Source organism: Tachypleus tridentatus, chromosome 6 (assembly GCF_004210375.1).
Source record: "Tachypleus tridentatus isolate NWPU-2018 chromosome 6, ASM421037v1, whole genome shotgun sequence".
Lineage (NCBI taxonomy): Eukaryota > Metazoa > Arthropoda > Merostomata > Xiphosura > Limulidae > Tachypleus > Tachypleus tridentatus.
The window spans coordinates 134,476,929-134,498,300 of record NC_134830.1 but is presented as its reverse complement, the minus strand read 5'-3'; the positions used below and the strand labels follow the sequence as shown (position 1 = coordinate 134,498,300).

Sequence of the window (21,372 nt, the reverse complement as noted above, 5' to 3'; positions counted from 1 at the left end):
AATCAGTTGAGCCTGAAAATGAAGTTAAAAATGAAGAGAACTCAGCTGTCTCACTTTATAAGGAGTATATGGAGGCTATGAACACTTTCGACAAGGGACTGGAGGGAGTTGATTCAAAAAATATAACTATGAAAGATGAGCTGAAATCATATAAAGCAACTGGGACAAGAAGTGAGAATGTCCTTAAGTTATACCATGACATGAAAAGTATACAAGCCACAAGCGTTCAGGCAGAAAGAAGTTTTTCTGCAGCAGGTCTTTTTATTACGAAGATAAGATCAAGTCTCTCCAATGAAACTTTCAATGCTTTGTGTTTCCTAAAGGATCTGTTCAAGAATAAATATTGATTTATTGAGTACTGACATGAATCAACACTAAATAGTTTTAAGTTTTTTAACAAGTTCTTTTTTAAAAAACTACAAAATTTATTAAAGTTAAAACTTGTCAATATGTTGTAAATCTGTAATCCTGTTAATAGTCGGATTTGGAAGTTAGAACTCTTCTTTTGTTCGTTTACTACATGGTCAATATACATGGGTATTTTTTTGCATCTTTGTAATTTTTGTTTGGTGATATACAGAAAATTTTAATAAAATTCTTATGTTGTAGCTTTGATATATTTATAACACATGCCCATTTTTGACTTAAAAATAGTCATGAGCCATTGTTATTATATCCACAATAACAGCTGATGCAGTGAAAGTCAGAAAAAAGTAAACCAGAAAAATTACACCAAAATATACTGTAACTGCACTGATTGTTAATGACTTTTTAGATTGTCGACATCCTGAGCTTTACTTTAATATATTATACTTTTCAGTGGGGCATATCTTTCCAGAGTTATGATGCAAAATGTGATCCATTACAAGAATCGTGGCGGCCGTTTATAAATAATATGGAGAGGTAACAATTAATCGATTATGAAAATTTTTTCCGATTATTAATCGATTATGACTTTACCGATTATGTGCAAGCCCTAACCATAACAAGTAAATTAGATAGACGTTTTACAGGACAATTGGCATCGGTCCATATGTCTCGTCGATGTCATAACATCTGCGTTACATTCTACTATATTTGTGGCGAGTATATACTTGTTCACCAGAGACACTCAATGACTGCTCTTGTGATGAAAGCATATCATCTGTACTTTGGCTATAAAATTGGTGATCAAGACCAGAAATGGGCACCTCACATTTGTTGTGCAACATGTGCTGTCTGTCTGAGAGCTTGGCTCAGAGGCACTCGAAAGACAATGCCATTTGCTGTCCCAATTATATGGCGAGAACAGAAAGACCATGGGATAGACTATTACTTCTATTTGACAAATGTGTCTGGTTTCTCTGCCAAAAACAAGAAGTCAGTTGAATACCCTAATCTGCCTTTTTGCCTCCTCTTCACATAAAATTGGGACTTATGAAGAATTTCGTGAAAGCAATGAACAAAGAAGGCGAAGGTTTTCGTTATTGAAGACAGATGTTCCCAAGAATAACTGAAGCCAAAATCAAAGAGGTCATTTTTGTGTGCCCTCAGATCAAACATGTTATGAATGACAAGCTGTTTGAAGATTTGTTAGTTGGGCCAGAAAAGATTGCCTGGAAAGCCTTCAAAGACATTGTTGACAATTTTCTTGGCAATTACAGAGCCCCAGATTACATTCAGCTGGTAGACAAACTTCTCAAAGTATACAAAACAATGAAGTACAACATGTCACTCAAGATTCATTTCCTCCACTCACACTTGGACTTCTTCCCTGCAAATCACAGTGCTGTCAGTGACAAACAGGATGAAAGGTTTCACCAGGACATTGCTACAATGGAAAAACGATATCAGGGCAACTGAAATCCATCAATGCTTGCTGACTACTGTCGGACACTGCAACGTGATGCACCGGACATTGAATACAAACAAAAATCAGGAGCAAAACACTTAATTTTGTTGAACTTAATAGTGTATTAGAAACAAACGCAATTAAATATGTTATTGCTGGTAAACAGTTAACTGTCTATTTCTCAGAGTTCCTACGTGATGAAGCAAAACCAAAACTATATTTGTGCATACCCACCATGCACCTGTCACAATCAGCAAAAACGTTTCAGGAAGCAAAACGTTTCAAAAAAATTGTTGTACAGTGTTATTTGGATAATCTCTTGGAGTGTACTATTTTCTAATATGAAACAGTCAACTTTGTTGGAAACATTTCTTATTAAGAAGACTTCTGGCAGTCTTAATAATCAGACAAGATATTTTAGAATGAAGTTCAACATTAAAGAATACAAAGTACTTATTTCAAGTTGAATACTGGCAATGCAAATGGTTGGTTGATTTGGTGTCTCATGATGCAAAATAACAAGGTTACCTGCACCAAACATCTGCTAAAAAGTTAAAATTAACGTAAAATTATTTAAATTCATAAAAAATTAAGATAAAACAAAAAGTTTAATTTTTGAATTAAGAACAAAGTTACATATATTTTCATATATATATTAAATTGAAACAAATATAGATATTAAAACAATTTTAAGTCTGTTAACACCAACAAATTTCCTCTATTGTTGAAAAACTTTATAACCACCACCACCACAAAAAACTAAACTCATCTCACAAATAAAATAAATACTGAAGAAAAACAAGGAATTATACAATAAAGTTTACCATTTGGATTTTTACAAAGTAGACAAACAAATTTCTGTGGACTTAAAATTCACTCAAGAATCTGGTCCTAAACTAAAGTCATGTATCAAAAATACCAAAGTTAATTACAAAATAACGTATATATCACCAAAACCAGATTCACCATACAGAATAGAAAAACAAAAAAAGAACTCATGATAAAGCATTGTAATCTTAAATAAAGAGCCAAGCATTAGAAATGTTAAATTAGAGAAGACATTTTAACTGAATAAACGTCACCAAACCAACACCCCACAGCACCAAGACACCTTCAAGAAACTGTAACCTTTTAGTTCCTCAGTCCACATTGCTACCATGTTAAATTTCCAATTGTTTCCTTCGTTACCTATTCAAGACTCGGAGTTGTATTATATTTGTATTTGCAACAATTGAGTAAGGCAGCACAAGTGCATTTTATGGTCTGTTCAACTATTTCAGATACAACACACTTATTCACATAAACTTCCGATTTCTTGAAAGAGATTTTAAAATCCATTTCAATAAAACTGTATATTTTTGAAATTATTTTACATGGTTGCTGGACTGTAATAACAACACAAGCTATGGTTAACGAATAAACAAAAAGAGACTTGCATTTTATTCTTACTATTGGTTGGTCGGTTTGGTATTTTATTGCGCAAAGCAACGAGGTTATCTGCGCCAAACATCCAGTAAAACGTTAAAGTTATTAATATTCATAAAAAGAAATTAAGGTAAAACAAAACAAAGTTTAATTTTTGAATAAAAAACAATTTTTACATCTAGTCTACAGTAGTAAGAAAGAAAACTACAATAATACAAGTTTTAAGAGACTTTTTGTAGCAAAATTTTAATTATTATAATTCACCAGAATGACTAACAAGTAGTTCGAAAATCATTGTTAATCACCTGAAGTTGGCCTTTCCAGTCCTGGTTTTGAGTTATTTGACATTATGGCCATTTTCTCATTTCAAATTAAACTAGATGTGCTTTAACAGAATACAAATGAATTAACCCTTTCCATACAGTTCAATTGTTGACTCACATTCAAAATTTTATTGAACTACTATTTTTATTAGTACTTGCATTGATTAGTTCAGCTTTCAGCTCCAAATCCATAATTTAGCCACTGGGGATTGACATCTACCATAGAGGTAGGATAAAAGATCCAAACTTCCATTTTGACAGCTCACTCCCACAATATATAGTGGAAGATATTGTGCCATCTACACCAGCAGAATACTAGCCTTCTATTCTCAATTTAATGGTTTTATAATCATTTATGCCTGTTTGTCCATCTTTCTCTCTCTCTCTCTCTCTGTGTGTGTGTGTCATTAATATATTCAGAAGAATGCTTCCACATTCTGCCACCCCAATAGCTAGGAACTGAAAGTGGCAAAGACTCTTTAAACTTTGCTAAAAGAAAAGGAAGGTGAGAAAGTATGGTGAATAGTCAGGATGAATGACATCTTCAAAAGTGCAATGGATGACAATGAAACCACATTTTGAAAAACAGACCACAACAATTTATTCAGTGCAAGGCATGGCATGGCAGCTGTCACCTTCAGACTTACCCATGTAGTCCATGAATAAGTATGACCCACAACAGACAAACTTACAAGCAAGCAATCTTGTGAACACCCCAATCCCACAGTATGCATTGTGCAGTCAAAATTATAATTTCATAGTTTTAAGTATACCTGGACAACTACCATTTCCCTAGAGCAGGATCCATAAAGAGGGGCATATCCTTGAAAAATGTGTGTATGTATGTATATCCACATACATACACTAAATGGTAACTTACCCAGCAACAGTCTCATGAAAAAATGAAAGATGGCAACAGGTGGATGATGGTATCCTGACAAAGAAGCAACAGCTACCTGAGATACAAAATAGCAGATGTATGAGATGTAGACTTAGTGCTTGACATATAAAGTACATTCAACAGATGGCATGGTAAACATTAATGGAAAAGGAAAGTGCATGATTGGAACAAAGACACCAGGAAGTGACGATAGGAAGAAGACACTCAATAAAAAGCCAATCAAATCAAAATCTAAGCCCAATGAGATTAGGGAGGAAAGGGGGAAAAATCACAGGAAAAGAAATGGAGAAACAGGAGGAAAAACTGACAAAATCTAGGTTGTCACAGAATGGGTTTAGCCATTATACGAGGAAGACGAGCAACACTAAGCAGGTAGGGTGGACCCAAACCCCCAGGTGTCCTCACAAACAAAATTGATTGTAAGAGGTATAAATGATGAAAGACAAAAAAAAAAAAGCACTATTAAAAAAAAATAATTTGAATAGGAAGAACAACAAATAAGAATAAAAAAGAAACGTGATTGTATAATGTTAAGGAAGTGTGTATATGAGACATGATGTAAGCAAGAAATAAAATACAATATAAACTAACGTTTCAAAACATGGAATCTACTGATCCATCTTAGCTATTCCATCCTTTAAACTAAATTAAAATACCTAAAAATGTAAAAAAAAATTAAAACCAGCCCTCATCATTCACATATTTAAACTTTTTCTTAAATGCACTTAAATTTACTGAATCTAAAACACCCAAAGGTAACCCATTTCAAAGGCTAACCCACCCTGTTAGAAATGTGAAACTATCTCAGCTGAAGATGACTCCTACCTTGCTAATATTTATATTTGTGTCACTTGGTCCTACTCTCCTCACTGTTATTGTTAAGCCTCAAAAACGATTTGTAAGGAAATATTTTCCCTTAGTAAAACCATGTTGCCTATCTAATAAAATTCTAAACTTGTTAAAGCATCTTTTAACAGTCTTTCCAAAGCTTTTCCCACAACTGACATAACACCAATGGGTCTATAATTACAGAGACAATGTTTATAACTTCCCTTGAAAAGAGGAGTTACATTAGCCAACTTCTAGTCCTCTGGTACCTGCCCATTCTTCAAGGACTGACAAAAAATAGTATCAAGTGGATCACATATCCACTCTAACTCCTTAAAAATCTTGGGAAAATATTATCTGACCCACGAGCCATATTTTCTTAAACTGTCCAATTTTTCTTCACATGTTTAGAATTATTGCAGTAATTCTGTTTGATCTCATTATTATTTATCAACTGTTCAAGGCATGGAATACTGTTTAAATCTGCATTAATAAAAACCAAAATTTAATAACCCAGCTATCTCATAATCTACTCCCATTCCAACATTATGTTTACCCTTAATACATTTTTTAAAATATTCACTGTTAACTTTTACATTTTCAGACAACATTCTTTTTGATGTCCTAATTTCTTGTTTCACCAACTTTCTTGATCTTTTATATTCTTCTAAATCTTCTGTTATACCACTAAATTTTAATTTCTTTATGCTTTTCTTTATCTCTTAATCTCTTTGTAAATCAATGTGGCCTTTTACTTACAGCTACCCTTTACCTTTATATAAGAAATATGTTTATCTTGAATATTTAAAAATGTTCCACATTTAAAGCATTTTCAAAAAACTCAATTACCCTTTTACCACAGATAATTCTGGTTGAATTCCTTCAAAATTTGAGTTTTTCTTATATTTGTAACCAAAAACAGATTTTAGTCCTTATTTCTATATACAGTAAAACATTGAACCTAATAGAGCAATGATCACTTGCATCTAGATGTTCTCCAATTTCTATGATTGATATAAAAGTAAGATAGGGAAATACAGGTCATATTAAAATAACAAAGATGATATTAGGCCAAAGGTAAATGGTAAAGGAGGAAAGATACAATTAAGACTAATTGTTAATCTGTTAAACTATGAGCATTAATCAATCTAATGAAACTAGTGTTATGGAACCAAATAACTACCAATAAATTACCAATAAAATTATTCAAAAACCATAACAGCAGAATGTCTTATCTTTCCAAAGTCAGCAGACTTTATTTCAAGAATGTACACCCCCAAGCTTGAGATGAGACCTGGGCAAGTCTGTATACTGGGTGATCAATCATTTGACAAGGAAAAGCAAAAAACCTTCCTGTGAAATACCACGATCTTTAGCCTATGTAAATGTGGTAAAAGCATACAACCTTCAAGAACCAACATGGAATAAATAATGCAAAAATGAAAAACCAAACACCAATGTGTTGACAAAAACAAAATGTTTTTGTAATAAGTTCCATAACCAGGTAGGAATGTAAAATAATTCCACTTCAGAATAACTCAAGATACAAATATCACTATTACATAATAAAGAATAAAGTTATTGAGAGAAATTTATACAAAAACATGGAAGAAAAATTAAAATAAAATACTTGAAGTGAGCACAAACATAACACAATTACTGCCAAACAAGAAGTGAAGAGAGAAAGTTATGTATCAAGCTAGTGCAACTCATAATTATTTGTGAAAAGTTCTCACTTGATAATTTGCATGTGAGACATATTAGAATTATTCAATTTCAGATGGGTAAGAGTCTTAAGGCTTGAAGCATGCACATAAATATTTTGCATATAGAGGGCAATTCTAAACAAGGAAAGCTGTTTATGTGAGAAGATGTAATGTAACTTTTTGGATTTGAAACTTAATTTAAGAAATTCAAAGTATGGGAAAAACATAATAGTCTAATTTTTTTCTCTAAAATACTGAAGCGATTCCTCCAGATCATTAAACACATTACAGATTTACACAATCTTTCTATGATCTTTAATTACTTGGATAGTTGGAATAATAAAAAATAGTAATAATAAGAAACCCTGATTTTGATTAGTTGATTACTCTCAGGGGACATGACGCTAATACAATAAAACCTGTCTAAGACAGAATTGCACGGGACCGAGTAAAATTTCTTGCTTAAGCAGATTTTCTGACTTAGACAGTGAACATGCATTTCCTTAATTATATATAATTTTTTAGCAGAAAATTATAGTTGCTTGACTCAAGAGAAGTAAGATGTTTGTGAATAAAGTTATTACACTGTTTATGTTATATTTATTAGATTAAGAACAAAAACAGACACTCAAAATATACACAAGTACACAAAATCTTAATCAAATCTATTTGAAGAAAGTGTCCAATTTCAACTGTTACATTCTTTTTTAATGGGCTTTCTCATGTAATTAAAAGAGAACAATTGTACAGCCTTTTCACAATTGGATTGGTTTGTTTCAAATTTCACACAAAGCTACTCAAGGGCTATCTGCACTAGCCATCCGTAATTTAGCAGTGTAAGACTAGAGGTAAGGCAGCTAGTCATTACCACCCACCACCAACTCTTAAGCTACTCTTTTACCAATGAATAGTGGGATTGACTGTCATATTATAATGCCCAACAACTGAAAGGAGAAGCATGTTTGGGGTGACGAGGATTCAAACCTGCAACCTTCAGGTAACGAGTCGAGTGCCTTAACCACCTAGCCACACTGGGCCCATTTACATGAAGTTCATTTTCCCCTTTCATTTTTGCATACAATTTAATAGTGTTAGTATAACTTAGCACTCACAATGAAGTAGGAATTTCTATTTCTTCACTATCTTTTACATTTTGTTCACCTTCTGTATCTCTTACACTGTTACCATCTTGTAAGTCTATTACAGATTTTAAATCAATTTCACCAGTTTCTGTTAAAACATTCTTGTCAATGTTTACAAAACTTTCTGCATTCACAGAATCATCTGCATCAATCTCTTCAATCAGAGTTTGGATTTCACTAGAATCACCATAACAAACAACTTCTCCATAATCTCCACCATTATCAAGAATAACTTCACAGTTTTTAAAGCACTATATTACACATTCATCTTTTACAAATTTGACTGAATGACTTAAAAATGCAATTGCATCTAACACGTCAATTTTCATGGTCATTTCAGATGCTCTCTTACAGTTGTCCATATTTGCAATAATATTCTGAAGCATCAATTTTCTGTATTTCAATTTTATACACTGTATAATTTATTATCTAATGGCTGCAGAACCGATGTGTAATGGAGGTAAAAAGACTAAATTAACATTTGAAAGTTTAAACAAGTTATTAATTAAACAAGAATTTATTAATATTTAAAGAAATTATTAATAAGAAATTAATATTTAATCAAAAACCTTTTTTCCGTCTTATTCAGGTTCCAATACTACTTGTTGATAGATGAGGTAGGTGAAAGATTTTGCGTTATGCAGGTTCTGCCATATAGAGGGCCTTTTAAAAGAGAAATCTTAAGATAATGCTGGAAATTTTTTATATTTCCAGCTTGTACAGGTTTCTGCCTTAGACAATTTTTACCATATACTAATTAATTAATCAAAACTAATATTGAAAACTCAAAATGACAATATTCTAATTCCTGAGTAGTCTGAATAATCAAAAATAGTAATAATTAAAAACACTAATTTTAACAATTTCTTGAGATTAATCAATTTAATCATAATTTCAATTAATAAATTTTACGATGCTCATCAATGCTTATAGTTCATCAATTACCTCAATTAATTACACAGCCATCTTTTATAATTTTATATTCACAGTATGACCTTTTAATAAATGCATTCAATGTGGTATTAAATATTTGTTGTCAGATTTTAAACTATTCATTTTTACCCCATATTACAGATTTAGCAATATCTATTTATAAAAAAAAAATAAATAAAAACATACACAATATACAAGAACACCAGAAAAAAACTACATTCATGCATTTTGGAAATTCTAGGGTTATGCAAATATGTTGTGCAAATTGTATGATGGACAAAAACTTTTTGTCCTCACATGAGCATCATCTTGCATTCAGATGTGTCAGAATCTGAGCCAGACTGGAATCATTAATTCACACATTTTTGGTACAAATACTTTTATAAGACATCCAATTTATTGTGTGCTATAAACTTAGACAATTTACTTTTAAACTGCCATATTTTACATGAATACATTTAGTAGATTTAGCAGTGTAAACATTCTCCTCTCCCAAGCAACCTTAGTTTGTAGATTTGAACAGAACTTGTACATATTCCAGAGGTCATCTGATTAAGGAAAACTGCTAACTGAAACACTATTCTTATGTAGGACAAATCAAATGTTTTAGTTACACATTATTAGAAAATTTAGCAAAGTCACAAAAATGTTTCAATGAATTATCAGTTCTCTGAATACAATCCAAACATAACCTGTGGACAACAAAGAAACATTTATATGCAAAAACGGCTCGTTTTGGGTTGAGAAAATATTTTACACAGAAGAGCGAACGTTTTGACCTTCTTCGGTCATCGTCAGGTTCACAAAGAAAGAGGTAACTGACAGGAAGCTGACCACGTGTTTGAAAGGGGTTGTGTAACTGAGTGTCGGAATGTAGAGGGCGGTGTTAGATGTTTGAATATATAATTTTATTTATTTTATTATATTAATATAGGTATAAAGGCATTCTTTTATATTGGTTTATTTTGGGTTTAAGTTGTTGTATAAGTAAGGCTTCTTTAATTTTGCATTTGTTGTTGTTTCTTTATTTAGTAAGTAAGGCTTCTTTAATTTTGCATTTGTTTATGTTTATTTCTTTATTTAGTATTTGAGTGTTTTCTATGGTTATGTTGTGTTTATTTGTTTGCTTGCAGTGTTCAAATATTTACGTTGGTTGATTTTGCTTTCTGTCTAGGTGACTTAATGTTTTCTATGGTTCTTTGAATCTGGTGAGCATAATTTTATGGCTGTGTTTATTTGGTTTCTTAGAATGTTGAGTTTTTGTTTTGTTTCATGTGCTGAGTCCCAAGGAATGTATAGTCCAGTGTGGATGATTTTTCGGTGGATTTCTGTTTTGAATTGTGTGTCGGTTCTTGTAATTTTGAGGTTAAGAAATGATATTTGATTGCTTTCTTCCTGTTCACATGTGAAGTTAATGTTGGGATGTATAGAATTAATGTGATTGAAAAAATTAAGTATGTGTTCTGTAGATTTGAATCCATAAACGTGTCATCTACATATCTGTACCAATATAGTGGTGGATGTAATGCTGTGTTAATTGCTTGTGTTTCAAATTGTGTCATAAAAATATTGTCTAGAACTGGTGATACTGGGTTGCCCATGCTTAGGCCATTTGTTTGTATATAGTTTTCGTTGTTGTATATGAAATTTGTCTTTATCGTTGCGAATTCTATGAGGGTTGCTAACTGGTTACTGGGAATGTCTATAGTTGGGTTAGGGTCTTCTCAGTGGTTGGAACTTCTGTAAAGAGGGATAATAGTCTTCAGGAATATTGAATATAAATCAATGCACATTTTAGTTTCTTTATAGACATCTCTGATTAGGCCTTATATAGAGTATTGTGTTCAGTCTTGGGTTCCATACTTTCACAGGAAAAATGAGTTGTCTGACAGGACTGAAATGATCATCGGCATTTCTAGAATTCTTTTTTTTTTTTTTTTTATTTTGGGGATGGGGACAAATAGTTATGTTTGAGAGCAAAAAAAATTAATTTTTACATAGGCAGGAGTCACAAAGTAAAGAATTTAAAATTCTTAAACGAATATCTCAGGTAGGGGCTGCTAGGGAGGTTGGAAGTTTCTAATAGAAAGAGTCTGTCATTCCCATGCTATTCTCATGGAGGCAACACTACAAAGGAAGGCTACTGAAATAACTCACAGGATGGAGAGCTGACATATAAGGACAAGTTAAGGTCCTTAAACTTATTTTCTTTTAATAAAACAAGGGTTAAAAACAATCTGATTGCAGTGTTCAAAAATACAAAGAGAATAGGAATGATGTGTTGTTAATTTCATGTGTAATAGTAACTGTGGTATGATTAAAGTCATCTGCAAATTAGACTATTTTGTTTTTCAAACAAGGTGGTCAGGTTGGTTGGTTGTTTAGGGTTTATTAATGCAAAGCAACTGGGATATCTGGGCCAAACAACTGGCTGAGTGGGTGAGAGGAGGTTGTTTGACTCAAGGAACCAAACAAAACAAGCACTAACCACCTTCTCTAAGATTTTACAGAAATAGTTCATCAAAGCAATTGGATGGTAGTTCAAAGGAGTCTTGGGATCCTTCCCAGGCTTAGTAAAATCGACTACAATAACATGGTGTTATGCATCAGGTAAAACATTCTTATGCCAAATCCAGTAAAAAAAACAACCAGAAGGATGGCAAGAGAGGCAGCAGAGAGATGGAGCAGCATCTCCAAATGAATATCACTGGGTCTGATTGATGTATTGTCAGACCAATGAAGAGCAAGCTTGAGTTCCACCACTGTAAAGGGACGATTATAGTCACAGAGACGATCAGCTCAAAAGGGAAGACCAGATTGCTCTGCCCGTGTCTTGATGGCTAAGAATGTGAGGGATGAAGCAGAAGTGTTAGGTGCATGAGAAAAACTTTTGCCAAGAGTACTGGAGATGCTCTGAGAATCAGCAACTTACTGCTCATCAGAGAGCAATACAGAGAGGGAGACAGAAGTATACTGTTCACTAACCTTCCAAATCTTGTCTCATATGACTTTGGAACTGGTGATAGAAGAGATACTAGAGGTATATTTAATCCAAGATTCCTTCTGGCTTTGACCTCTGGCTTGCTAAGCATGTGCATGAGCCCAATGAAATGCATTGTGGTTTAAAAGTGTGGGATACCTATGAAAGGTATCCCAAGTCTATTTTTGAGCTTTCCTTGCTATGTGCCATTCAGGATTTCAAAGACTAGAATACTGCAGGAAACATGTCAAAGTTTGAGGAATACACTGAGCAGCTGCTTGGACAATACGTCAGTCACTGCTGCCATGCAGTCATCTATTGATGACTTACAGACAATGGCAGGATCAAGTTCTGAGAGAGCAGTGAAAGAGGGCCAGTCGGCCTGATCCAACTTTATTGAGGCATGCATTTGGGTGGCATTGACCATGCCCAGTTTCTCTCAAAATGATAGGAAAATGATCACTGTCCCATGGATTACTGTCAACCCTGCAAAAAAAGTGAGAGAAAAGCGAAGGGAAGCATATAGAAAGATCAATAGCAGTAAAAGACTGGAGAGGTGCATAAAAATAAGAGCTAGTATGAAGAGAGGCAGATTGAGATCCAAGAGCATGTGCTCTATGATACGACCCCTCCCATCAATATCAGCACCATCCCAGAAGGGATTATGTCTAGTAAAATCCCCCAAGATCAAAAATGGAGATGGTAACTGCTCAATGAGAGCATCAAGGTCCAATTGAACAGAGATCTCTTCATGAACCAAGTGAAGAGAACAAACAGTGATGTTTGACCCATGGAAACATGAATGGCTATGGCCTCCAAGGGTTTATCAAGTGGCAGAGACAGGTTGGACACATGCTGATCAACCAGCAGTGCCACCCCTCCATGCACTTGTCCATCACACAACCTGCTAATTCTATACAAAGAAAACTGCCAAGGGGTGACTATATCAGCAGGTTTCAGAAATGTTTCCTGTCAGGATAGATACTCAAAATGGTAAAAATAAATTAAATCCTTTGCGTCATCTATATTTGAACAAAAAAAACAACAACATTTACACTTGATCAGAGCCACTATTTTTATTTACATGAAGGAGAATGTAACAAGGACCTCTTCTGTTTTTAACCATGTTTTTCTTCTTTATTGGATGAAGGTCTATAAACCTCCATGGATCCTACCCTGGATAAATTAGGCAGGTCTGTTTCTGTCTGTGGCCAAAGATTCCAAAGACTGATGGCATGAACAAATAGTAATTTTAATTCTCAGTGCTGTAGATGAGGATGGATCTAAGGAAACACTAAAACTCAAAGCCAAAGGGAATGGAACTAGGCAGTCACTGAAAGGAGTGGCAGAGACAGAGATGGAAGTATGTAGATTCATCAAATCTTTTAACCAATGAGGGCAAAATTCTCTTCCAATGTTTTGCAAACAATTCTGCTGGAGGCACAGAGAGATCTGTCTATGCTTCCACTGCAATAGAGAAATGGAGTGCAGCAGCATATGTCCAAGATGGAGTGGGAGATAATAACTTCTGAGCCTCTGGGTAGGTGATATTTATAGTCTTTAAACATTGCACCTCTTTCTTATCTATCCATTTAGTGCAAGAAATAGAGTAAGAGGGGTTTGGACCACTACAGTAAACACAGTGTGGTTCTAGTTTGCACTAGTAAGTGTCTTGATCTTTGCCATCACATTGAACACTTGTTAAAAAACCAAAACATGATGTTTTTGAGTGACCAAACCATTGACACTGGAAAAATCTGAGGGTTGAAAAAGTATGTCTGTACCTTACAGTTCAGGTAATGCAACTTCTTTATTGACTTAGTAGGAGAGCCAGCAAGCCCCTCTAATGCCTTTTGAATAAAAAAGGGGGTTATCTGCCCTAAGGATTTCTCAGATAAGAAACAGATAACAAGAAATCAAGATACATAACCTGACTGTGGTGTTGATTGTACAACAGTCATCTATGTGTGGTCATTTTCTGGTGTTTTTTTTCAATTCTCTCAGTTTTATTTATTTTTTTTATAAATGGGATATCCATAATAAAGATGCTACATTTTAATGACCACTGACCTCATCCACCATGGAGACATACAAGGGTATGCATTACAATGCCAAACAAGGACACTGCAGCAACACCAGGGTTTTGTGAGCACTATAACCTGAACACCAACTGGTACACTATTAATCCTTGCCCAAGTGGACCTGCCTATTGACCCTGAGGGGACCCAAAGATGACAGAAATTCAAGGCCAAAGTGGTGTGTTAGGGTTGGACCCTTCAACTACCATGATCCTCTCCTCCCTTTCATGGGTTGCTACACATGGGAAACAGATGGATAGATGTTTAGATCCCAGAGGAGGTAAACTGAAAGTACAGAATCTTCTCTAAGAGATCTCCTCAAGGGAAATGTACAATGGAATCGAACAACTAGGGACATGAAAAGGTGATAGATATGATCGGAAAAGACTAACAATATATAACAATCATTAAGATGCAGGAAGGCATAAGCCAGGCAGATAAGTTGGCAAATCCAACCTGTAAAGGTAACAGGAGAAATATCATAGGAAGGGGAAGGATTCTAATAAATGAACAAATAAGAAGAGGAACCACAAATGGGAGCAGTGCGAACCATGTAACAACAGAGAACCCACACTGGTTATAAAAAACAATCCAGACAGTAATGATGATAAAAGTGAGAAATGGAAGGGAGGGAAGTGGGAATGAAAATATATTTGACCTTAAGCTCAACCAGTGTTTTGGGTAGAAAAGGCTGATTCAGGAAGAGTAGAACAAATATTCTGTGATATAATGTGCAAAAGACTTTGATTGATTGATTGATTTAGTGTTTTATGGCACAATGCAGCTAGGCTATCTGTGCCAAACATCCGTTAAAAAGGTAAAAATAAATTAAATGTAGTAAAATACAGAAAAGGAAATGAAGGTAAAACAAAACATCATTGAAAAACAGAAAAAGTATAAAATCAATGTTGACACCTAGTCTTCAATGTTAAGAGAGAAAGCAGAGTAAGAGAAGTTGTAAAGAACACTCTCTAGCAAAATGGTAATGATCATAACCCACCAGGAAGACTAACAGGTAAGTACAAGAACCGCTGTCAGTCACCTGAAATTGGCCTTTCCAGTCCTGGTGTCAAGTCATTTAATTTTTTGGCCATTTTTCAATGTCAAATTGAACTAGAGAGAATGAAACTGTGAAAAGGGAACCACAATTAAAAAGGTGTAATGAATAAATATCCAACACTAAAATGAGATTAAAAAGATTAATGACCATAAAAAACTAAAAACTTTATCAAGGTGGACAGTGTCACCATCACCAATAACACTGTCCAATGTTACAGATAAACCCTGGGAAAAAACGTTTAAAACAGTGCCATCCTTGAGAATCGTAATGATGGCAAGAAAGTAAAATGTGGCTGATAGTGATTTGAATGTTACACAAACTACACACTGGTGCATCAGTTCCAGATAAAAGAAAACAATGAGTTAAAAAACTGTGACCAATGTCTAGTTAGAACAACTTCTTCCTTCCGAACCTTACGGAAGCTAGATGGTGAAAGCCCAATATAGGGTTTTATTTGAAAAAGCTTGTTGTCACGTTGCTTGCTCCAAGTGGACTGCCAGCTGGCATGGAGCCGAGCCTTGAATACAAGACCATAGTCCATGTATGGAAAGGCACAGTGGTGATAGTGCCGGAGCAGAAAGATTTAGCTGCCATGTCTGCAAGCTCGTTCCCACAAATACCAACATGGCCTGGTATCCAGAAAAACTGGATAGAAGTAGCAGTTAATGAGAAATGGGCCAGTCAGTTTTGAATATCAGTGAGAACAGGGTGTGAGCCAACGTGAAGCGATTCCAAGGCCAGTAGAGAACTAAGCAAGTCAGTATAAATAGTGCAGTTGGAGTACTGCTCAGCTTCAATATGATCCAGGGAAAGAGATATGTCATACAGTTCAGCAGTGAACACAGAAGCTGTAGAGGGGATTCTGCGCACAACCACCGAACCACAGCAAACCATAGCAGAGCCCACTGAATTACCTGATTTGGAACCATCTGTATAAATGGGAATGGAATGATTGTTTGAAAGATTTTCATTAAATAAATGATGGTACTTCCAATCTGGAGTATCTGCCTTTTTCAGATGACTGGGGGCTGTAATAAGCCATGGTGGGATGGGCTGACCTGTAGAATCTGCAATGTTATCCAAAGACAGACCCAAGTCATCCAATTGCGCCTGGATGTGAAGGCCAAATGGAGCAATAGCAGATCATCTGTTCTGAAAAAGTACAGCCCACTGAGGAAGGAAAACACATCCCCAGGTGGGATGCTTTGGTAAGGAACGAAGTTTCAAAGAATATAGTAAAGATAGTTGCAAACGGCAAAGGTGCAGAGAAGGTTCATGAGATTCAACGTATAAGCTTTGAACTGGAGAGGTGTGGAAAGCCCCAGTGCAGAATCAAAGTCCGTGGTGATGAATGGGGTCTAGCAGAGCCATAGACCATTGATCCATAGTCGAGTTTTGATCGAATAAGAGTACAATATACCTTTAACATAGAACATTGATCTGCTCCCCAACTGGTAGTAGAGAGGACACGAAGGATGTTCAGTGCTCTTGTGCATTTGACCCGTAGCTGCTTTAAGTGTGGCATAAAAGTCAGCTTACGGTCAAAGATAAGCCCCAAGAACTTGGTCTTAGGGACCACTGGCAGTGAAACTTCACTGATATGAAGTTCAGGATCAGGGTGAATACCCTGTTGGCAGCAAAAGTGCATGCAAACGATTTTATAGAGAGAGAAATTAAAGCCGTTTGCCATAGTCCACTTCAGTACATGATTGAGGGCAGTTTGTAGTTGCCGCTCAATATATCTCATGTTCGATGACTGACATGAGATGTGAAAGTCATTGACATACAGCCCATTCGCAATAGTGAGAGGGAGTTGTTTAGTGATGGCATTTATCTTTACACTGAAAAGTGTGATACTCAAAACACAGCCCTGAGGGGCTCCAAGTTCCTGTACAAAAGAATGGGAAAGTGTCGAACCCACACTAACTTGGAATCTCCTGTCCATTAAAAATTTTTTAATAAACATGGGTAAATGGTCACGTAACCCATATGTATGGAGGTCTCGCAAAACGCCATACCTCCATGTTGTGTCATAAGCCTTCTCAATGTCAAAGAATATTGATACAAGATGTTGGCATTTGAGAAAAGCTTCTCTGATTGATGTTTCAAGTCGAATAAGGTGGTCTGTGGTGAAGTGCTGTCATCAGAACCCACACTGGATGGGCGAGAGGAGGTTGTTTGATTCGAGAAACCAAACAAGATGAGCATTAACCATCCTTTCTAAGGTCTTACAGAGACAGCTCGTCAAAGCAATTGGACGGTAGTTTGAAGGAATCTTGGGATCTTTCCCTGGCTTAGAGAAAGGTAAAATAATAGCCTGGTGCCAGGCGTAAGGAAAAACATTCTCCTGCCAGATCTGGTTAAAGACAATTAGAAGGACATCAAAAGAAGCAGGAGATAGATGGTGCAGCATGTCATAGCATCATCAGGTCCAACAGATGTACTGCCAGGTGCAAAAGACATCAAAAGCAAACACTTGAATATTTATGTCTACATACCAAAAGGAAGAGGGAAAAATGTCTTTAAGAAGAGATGACAAAAGAAATAGGATAACTGACTCATGGAATGACTTAACATAAGTAGTGGAGGCTAGTACTTTACAAGAGTTAAAGAGGCATCAGTGCTTTCCTGAAAAATAAAGGATGGCTTTAAATTTTTACGTTATCAAACAGTGGGTGTACAGGGATGGACAACCTTGAAGTACAAAATAGTCCCTTTTTGTCTATAGCTAATTAAAGTAAGATTTTTAGAGATATGAAATCCACCTGGATAATATGTTCATAAGAGTCTTTGCAGGCAGTAAGAGTACAGAAGCAAAAGCTTGTCTGGGAGGTTCCTTCATCAAGGGGGAAATTAGAGGGACAGCTGTAATGGGTCAACAGGGAGACTGTGGTCCCTCAAATGTTATGTTTAAAATTATATTAAGAAATTATATATACATAGTTGAGTTATTTTGATTTTGAACAAAACATTCTTCTGTTCACTGTTTAGGTTTTACTGAATGCTATAATTAAAAATATTTAAGCAACCTGAGTTATAAATGTAGCTTATAATATGGGAAATTATTTGTGTACAAGTAACTGATGAAAAACTACATAACCATCACTGAGAACTGGTGAAACAAACATTCCTTAAGGGTTGAAATCACTTTTTAGTGTTAAGTATTAAAAGAGAAACATAAAAACATAAATATCAGACAGATTTTAATATTGTTGAGTGCATAAAACTCGTTCATTAACAGTATCCATTTTAGCTTCAATGCACACTTAATACTACAATAGCTATTTGGTATTCAATGAAAAAAATGTAATATTAAAGCAACTGTTTATGTATTTTTTTAATTTCTGTCTAGAACTACTACATCTATTTTATGACAAACAATGTAAAGCATTTAGAACAAAATACAGAGGTCTCCATTACGCATCATGATGCCTTTTTGGAAAATGGGACATACATCTGAAACAATGTTAAGTAACATGATCTTAACATGCATTATGGATTCACTCTTGAATAACTTTTTAAAGGGTGTAACATAGCTTTCTTAACTACAATGTACCACATAAAACATACATGTAAGAACATTAAAGGACTAAGAACTGATTATATAGTACTGTAGTGGGTGTAAGGTTTGTAATAGGTGAGTGAATATGACATGGGCTCAGTCAAATTGACTAACCATGCAATTTCTTTTCTATGGGAATGAAACTCGTAACCAAACAAGACTCAAGGCTAATAAAAGTATGCTTTGTCACAGCAATGATATTATAGTGAGTAATGTATGTTAAATTTTATAGTTATTGAAGGGGTGATGAATAAAGTAGAAATGAGGAGATTCCTACAGAGAGAGAGAAGAAAAAAAAAGGCCACATTTCTTACACTAGGGGAAAATTTAAGATTATTTTAAAATATTGACTTATAAAATTAAGAACTTAAAAGCTATATACCATTAAAATATGAATTATTAGGTACAATTTTATGCTATGCTAATTGGTATAATGTAAACCAAGTAGTTTAATGAAATTTGACATCTAACTCTTTAAAAGTCTTGTGACATGAACAGTAAAGAACCCTTTCCAACAATTCAATGTCTTCCCTAAAATAAGGAGTCCACAACTGTACACAGTTCTCCAAATTATCTATACAATAAAATTATAACCTCTTTAGACTTGTGTTCAACATTTCTGTAGATAGAACCTAAAATCCTATTTGCCCTACCACTAGCAACAGCAAACTACTTGATTGGCTTTATACACTGATCAACTATCACACCAAGATACCTTTCTTTCATGACACTGTTAAGGTTATTCCCATCCAAATTATACATATAATTCAAATTATGATAACCCACATGCATTATCTTGCATTTATTATGATTAAAACCCATCTGACATTTATTGCCCAACTCACTATATGATCTGAATCTTTTTGTAAAACACAATATCATCAGCAGATTTAAGTAATTAATTGACCAGTTCTTCGTAAGTAGCACTCTTCAATCGTTCAAAGAATGTCAAAATATTTCAAGGTTTTCTCGGGATAAAATCACATTGACTATCCCATAAACTTTTTTGTTAAATGAATTTGCAAAGCATCTTTTATTTAGAATACTTTCAAAAACTCTTCTAGTCACTGATATAAAACTAATAGCTCAATAATTGCATGTACAATTTTTATAACCTCGCTTGAAAAAACAAAACAAATCCATCTTCCAATCTTCTGGCACCAACCTACCATTTCTTATAACAACAATACTGAAACATTTCATCATAAAGGGCAATACTCATACATATGTTAAACAACAATATTTTGAGAATGCAGTAAAGACCACACTGTATAGACAAATCATGAGACAGTCTATGATGATCATCTCTTCATACACAATGTATCAAAAATTAACTGCGACATTCCCTGCATTCAAGAGCCCAGATATCCAAACAGACACACCTACTATTAGTTTGTTTGTTTTTGAATTTTGTGCAGAGCTACACAAGGGCTATCTGCACAAGCTGTCCCTAATTTAGCAGTGCAAGACTACAAGGAAGCCAGCTAGTCATCACTACCACCACAACTCTTGGGCTACTTTTTTACCAATGAATAATGGGATTGCCAAACATTATAATACCCCCATGGCTGAAAGGGCAAGCATGTTTAGTGTGATGGGGATTTAAACCTGCAACCCTCAGATTATGAGTCAAATACCCTCACCACCTGGCCATGCTAGATTATTTTCAGTTACTTAGATTTATAAGTTTATAGAAAAACAGATACACTTGTATTCTAAAACATGCAACAACAGCAAAACTTGCTGAATTTTCATTTCTTTCATAGTTCCCCTGCCATACAAATTTAAAAACTCATTTTGTATCATGTTCAGTATTAAGTTTGTGAGAAAAAAAATAAATTGTTTCCTTTCAATGTGAAATAGTTTGAATTCACAAAATCGATTCCTTGTTATTTTTGTAAAGTACTTCTTTTAAATATGCAATTTAAACTACTAATACTTTTCCTTTTTTAACCGCACATCATATATAACTACCCCAGCAATATCATTATGTGATTAATAATACTTATTTCCAGAAATATAACAAAAAATTATTTTTAAATTGTGTTTATAAGAATAAAAAATATGGATTCATGTATATAGACACACACACACTTTCTTTACAAACACAAATATGAAATTCGTTTGTCATCTCTTAGGCCTTCTTGCTCATTAATTGATGTATTGTAACAGAAGATTTCCAAGAGTAATTTTTACGCTACTGCAGTGGTTATAGTTACACTTTAAAATAAAAAAGTACAAATCTACATGTATAAAGTCGTGTTTATATTTAAAATTACAGACTCTGTCGATCTTGGTGTAACAGTTAAGTTAAAAATAGGAACATTACATCAAACTGCAGACAGTCTGAAGTAAAGATAAATTACATAATAATACAACAGCACGATTAAAGTATAATGTGGTATACCAGCTTATTTTCGGTGTTTTTGATTTCATAATCCTCCTGTGTTTTTTCTTCTTGTTTACACTGTAATTATACTTTTTGTTCTTTCTTCTAGCTGTTCCTCTTGCTCTACCCATTTTCAAACGTTTAAATTAATTTTACTCACGCCAACATTCCACCCGCGTGGTCAGTATGTTTAAGGGTCTTGTATTAGTTCCAA

At 34.5% G+C, this 21,372-nt stretch overlaps 1 protein-coding gene across 1 annotated transcript in view; it reads right to left on the bottom strand.

The window, feature by feature from the left end:
- The window catches only part of LOC143253728 (nucleolar protein 16), a 28,964-nt gene extending 7,592 nt beyond the window's left edge, over window positions 1-21,372 (bottom strand). The window contains exon 1 of the mRNA XM_076508032.1: window positions 21,177-21,372. Within this exon, the coding sequence (XP_076364147.1) occupies window positions 21,177-21,289 (113 nt within the window). The 5' untranslated portion in view covers window positions 21,290-21,372. The remainder of the gene's footprint in view (window positions 1-21,176) is intronic.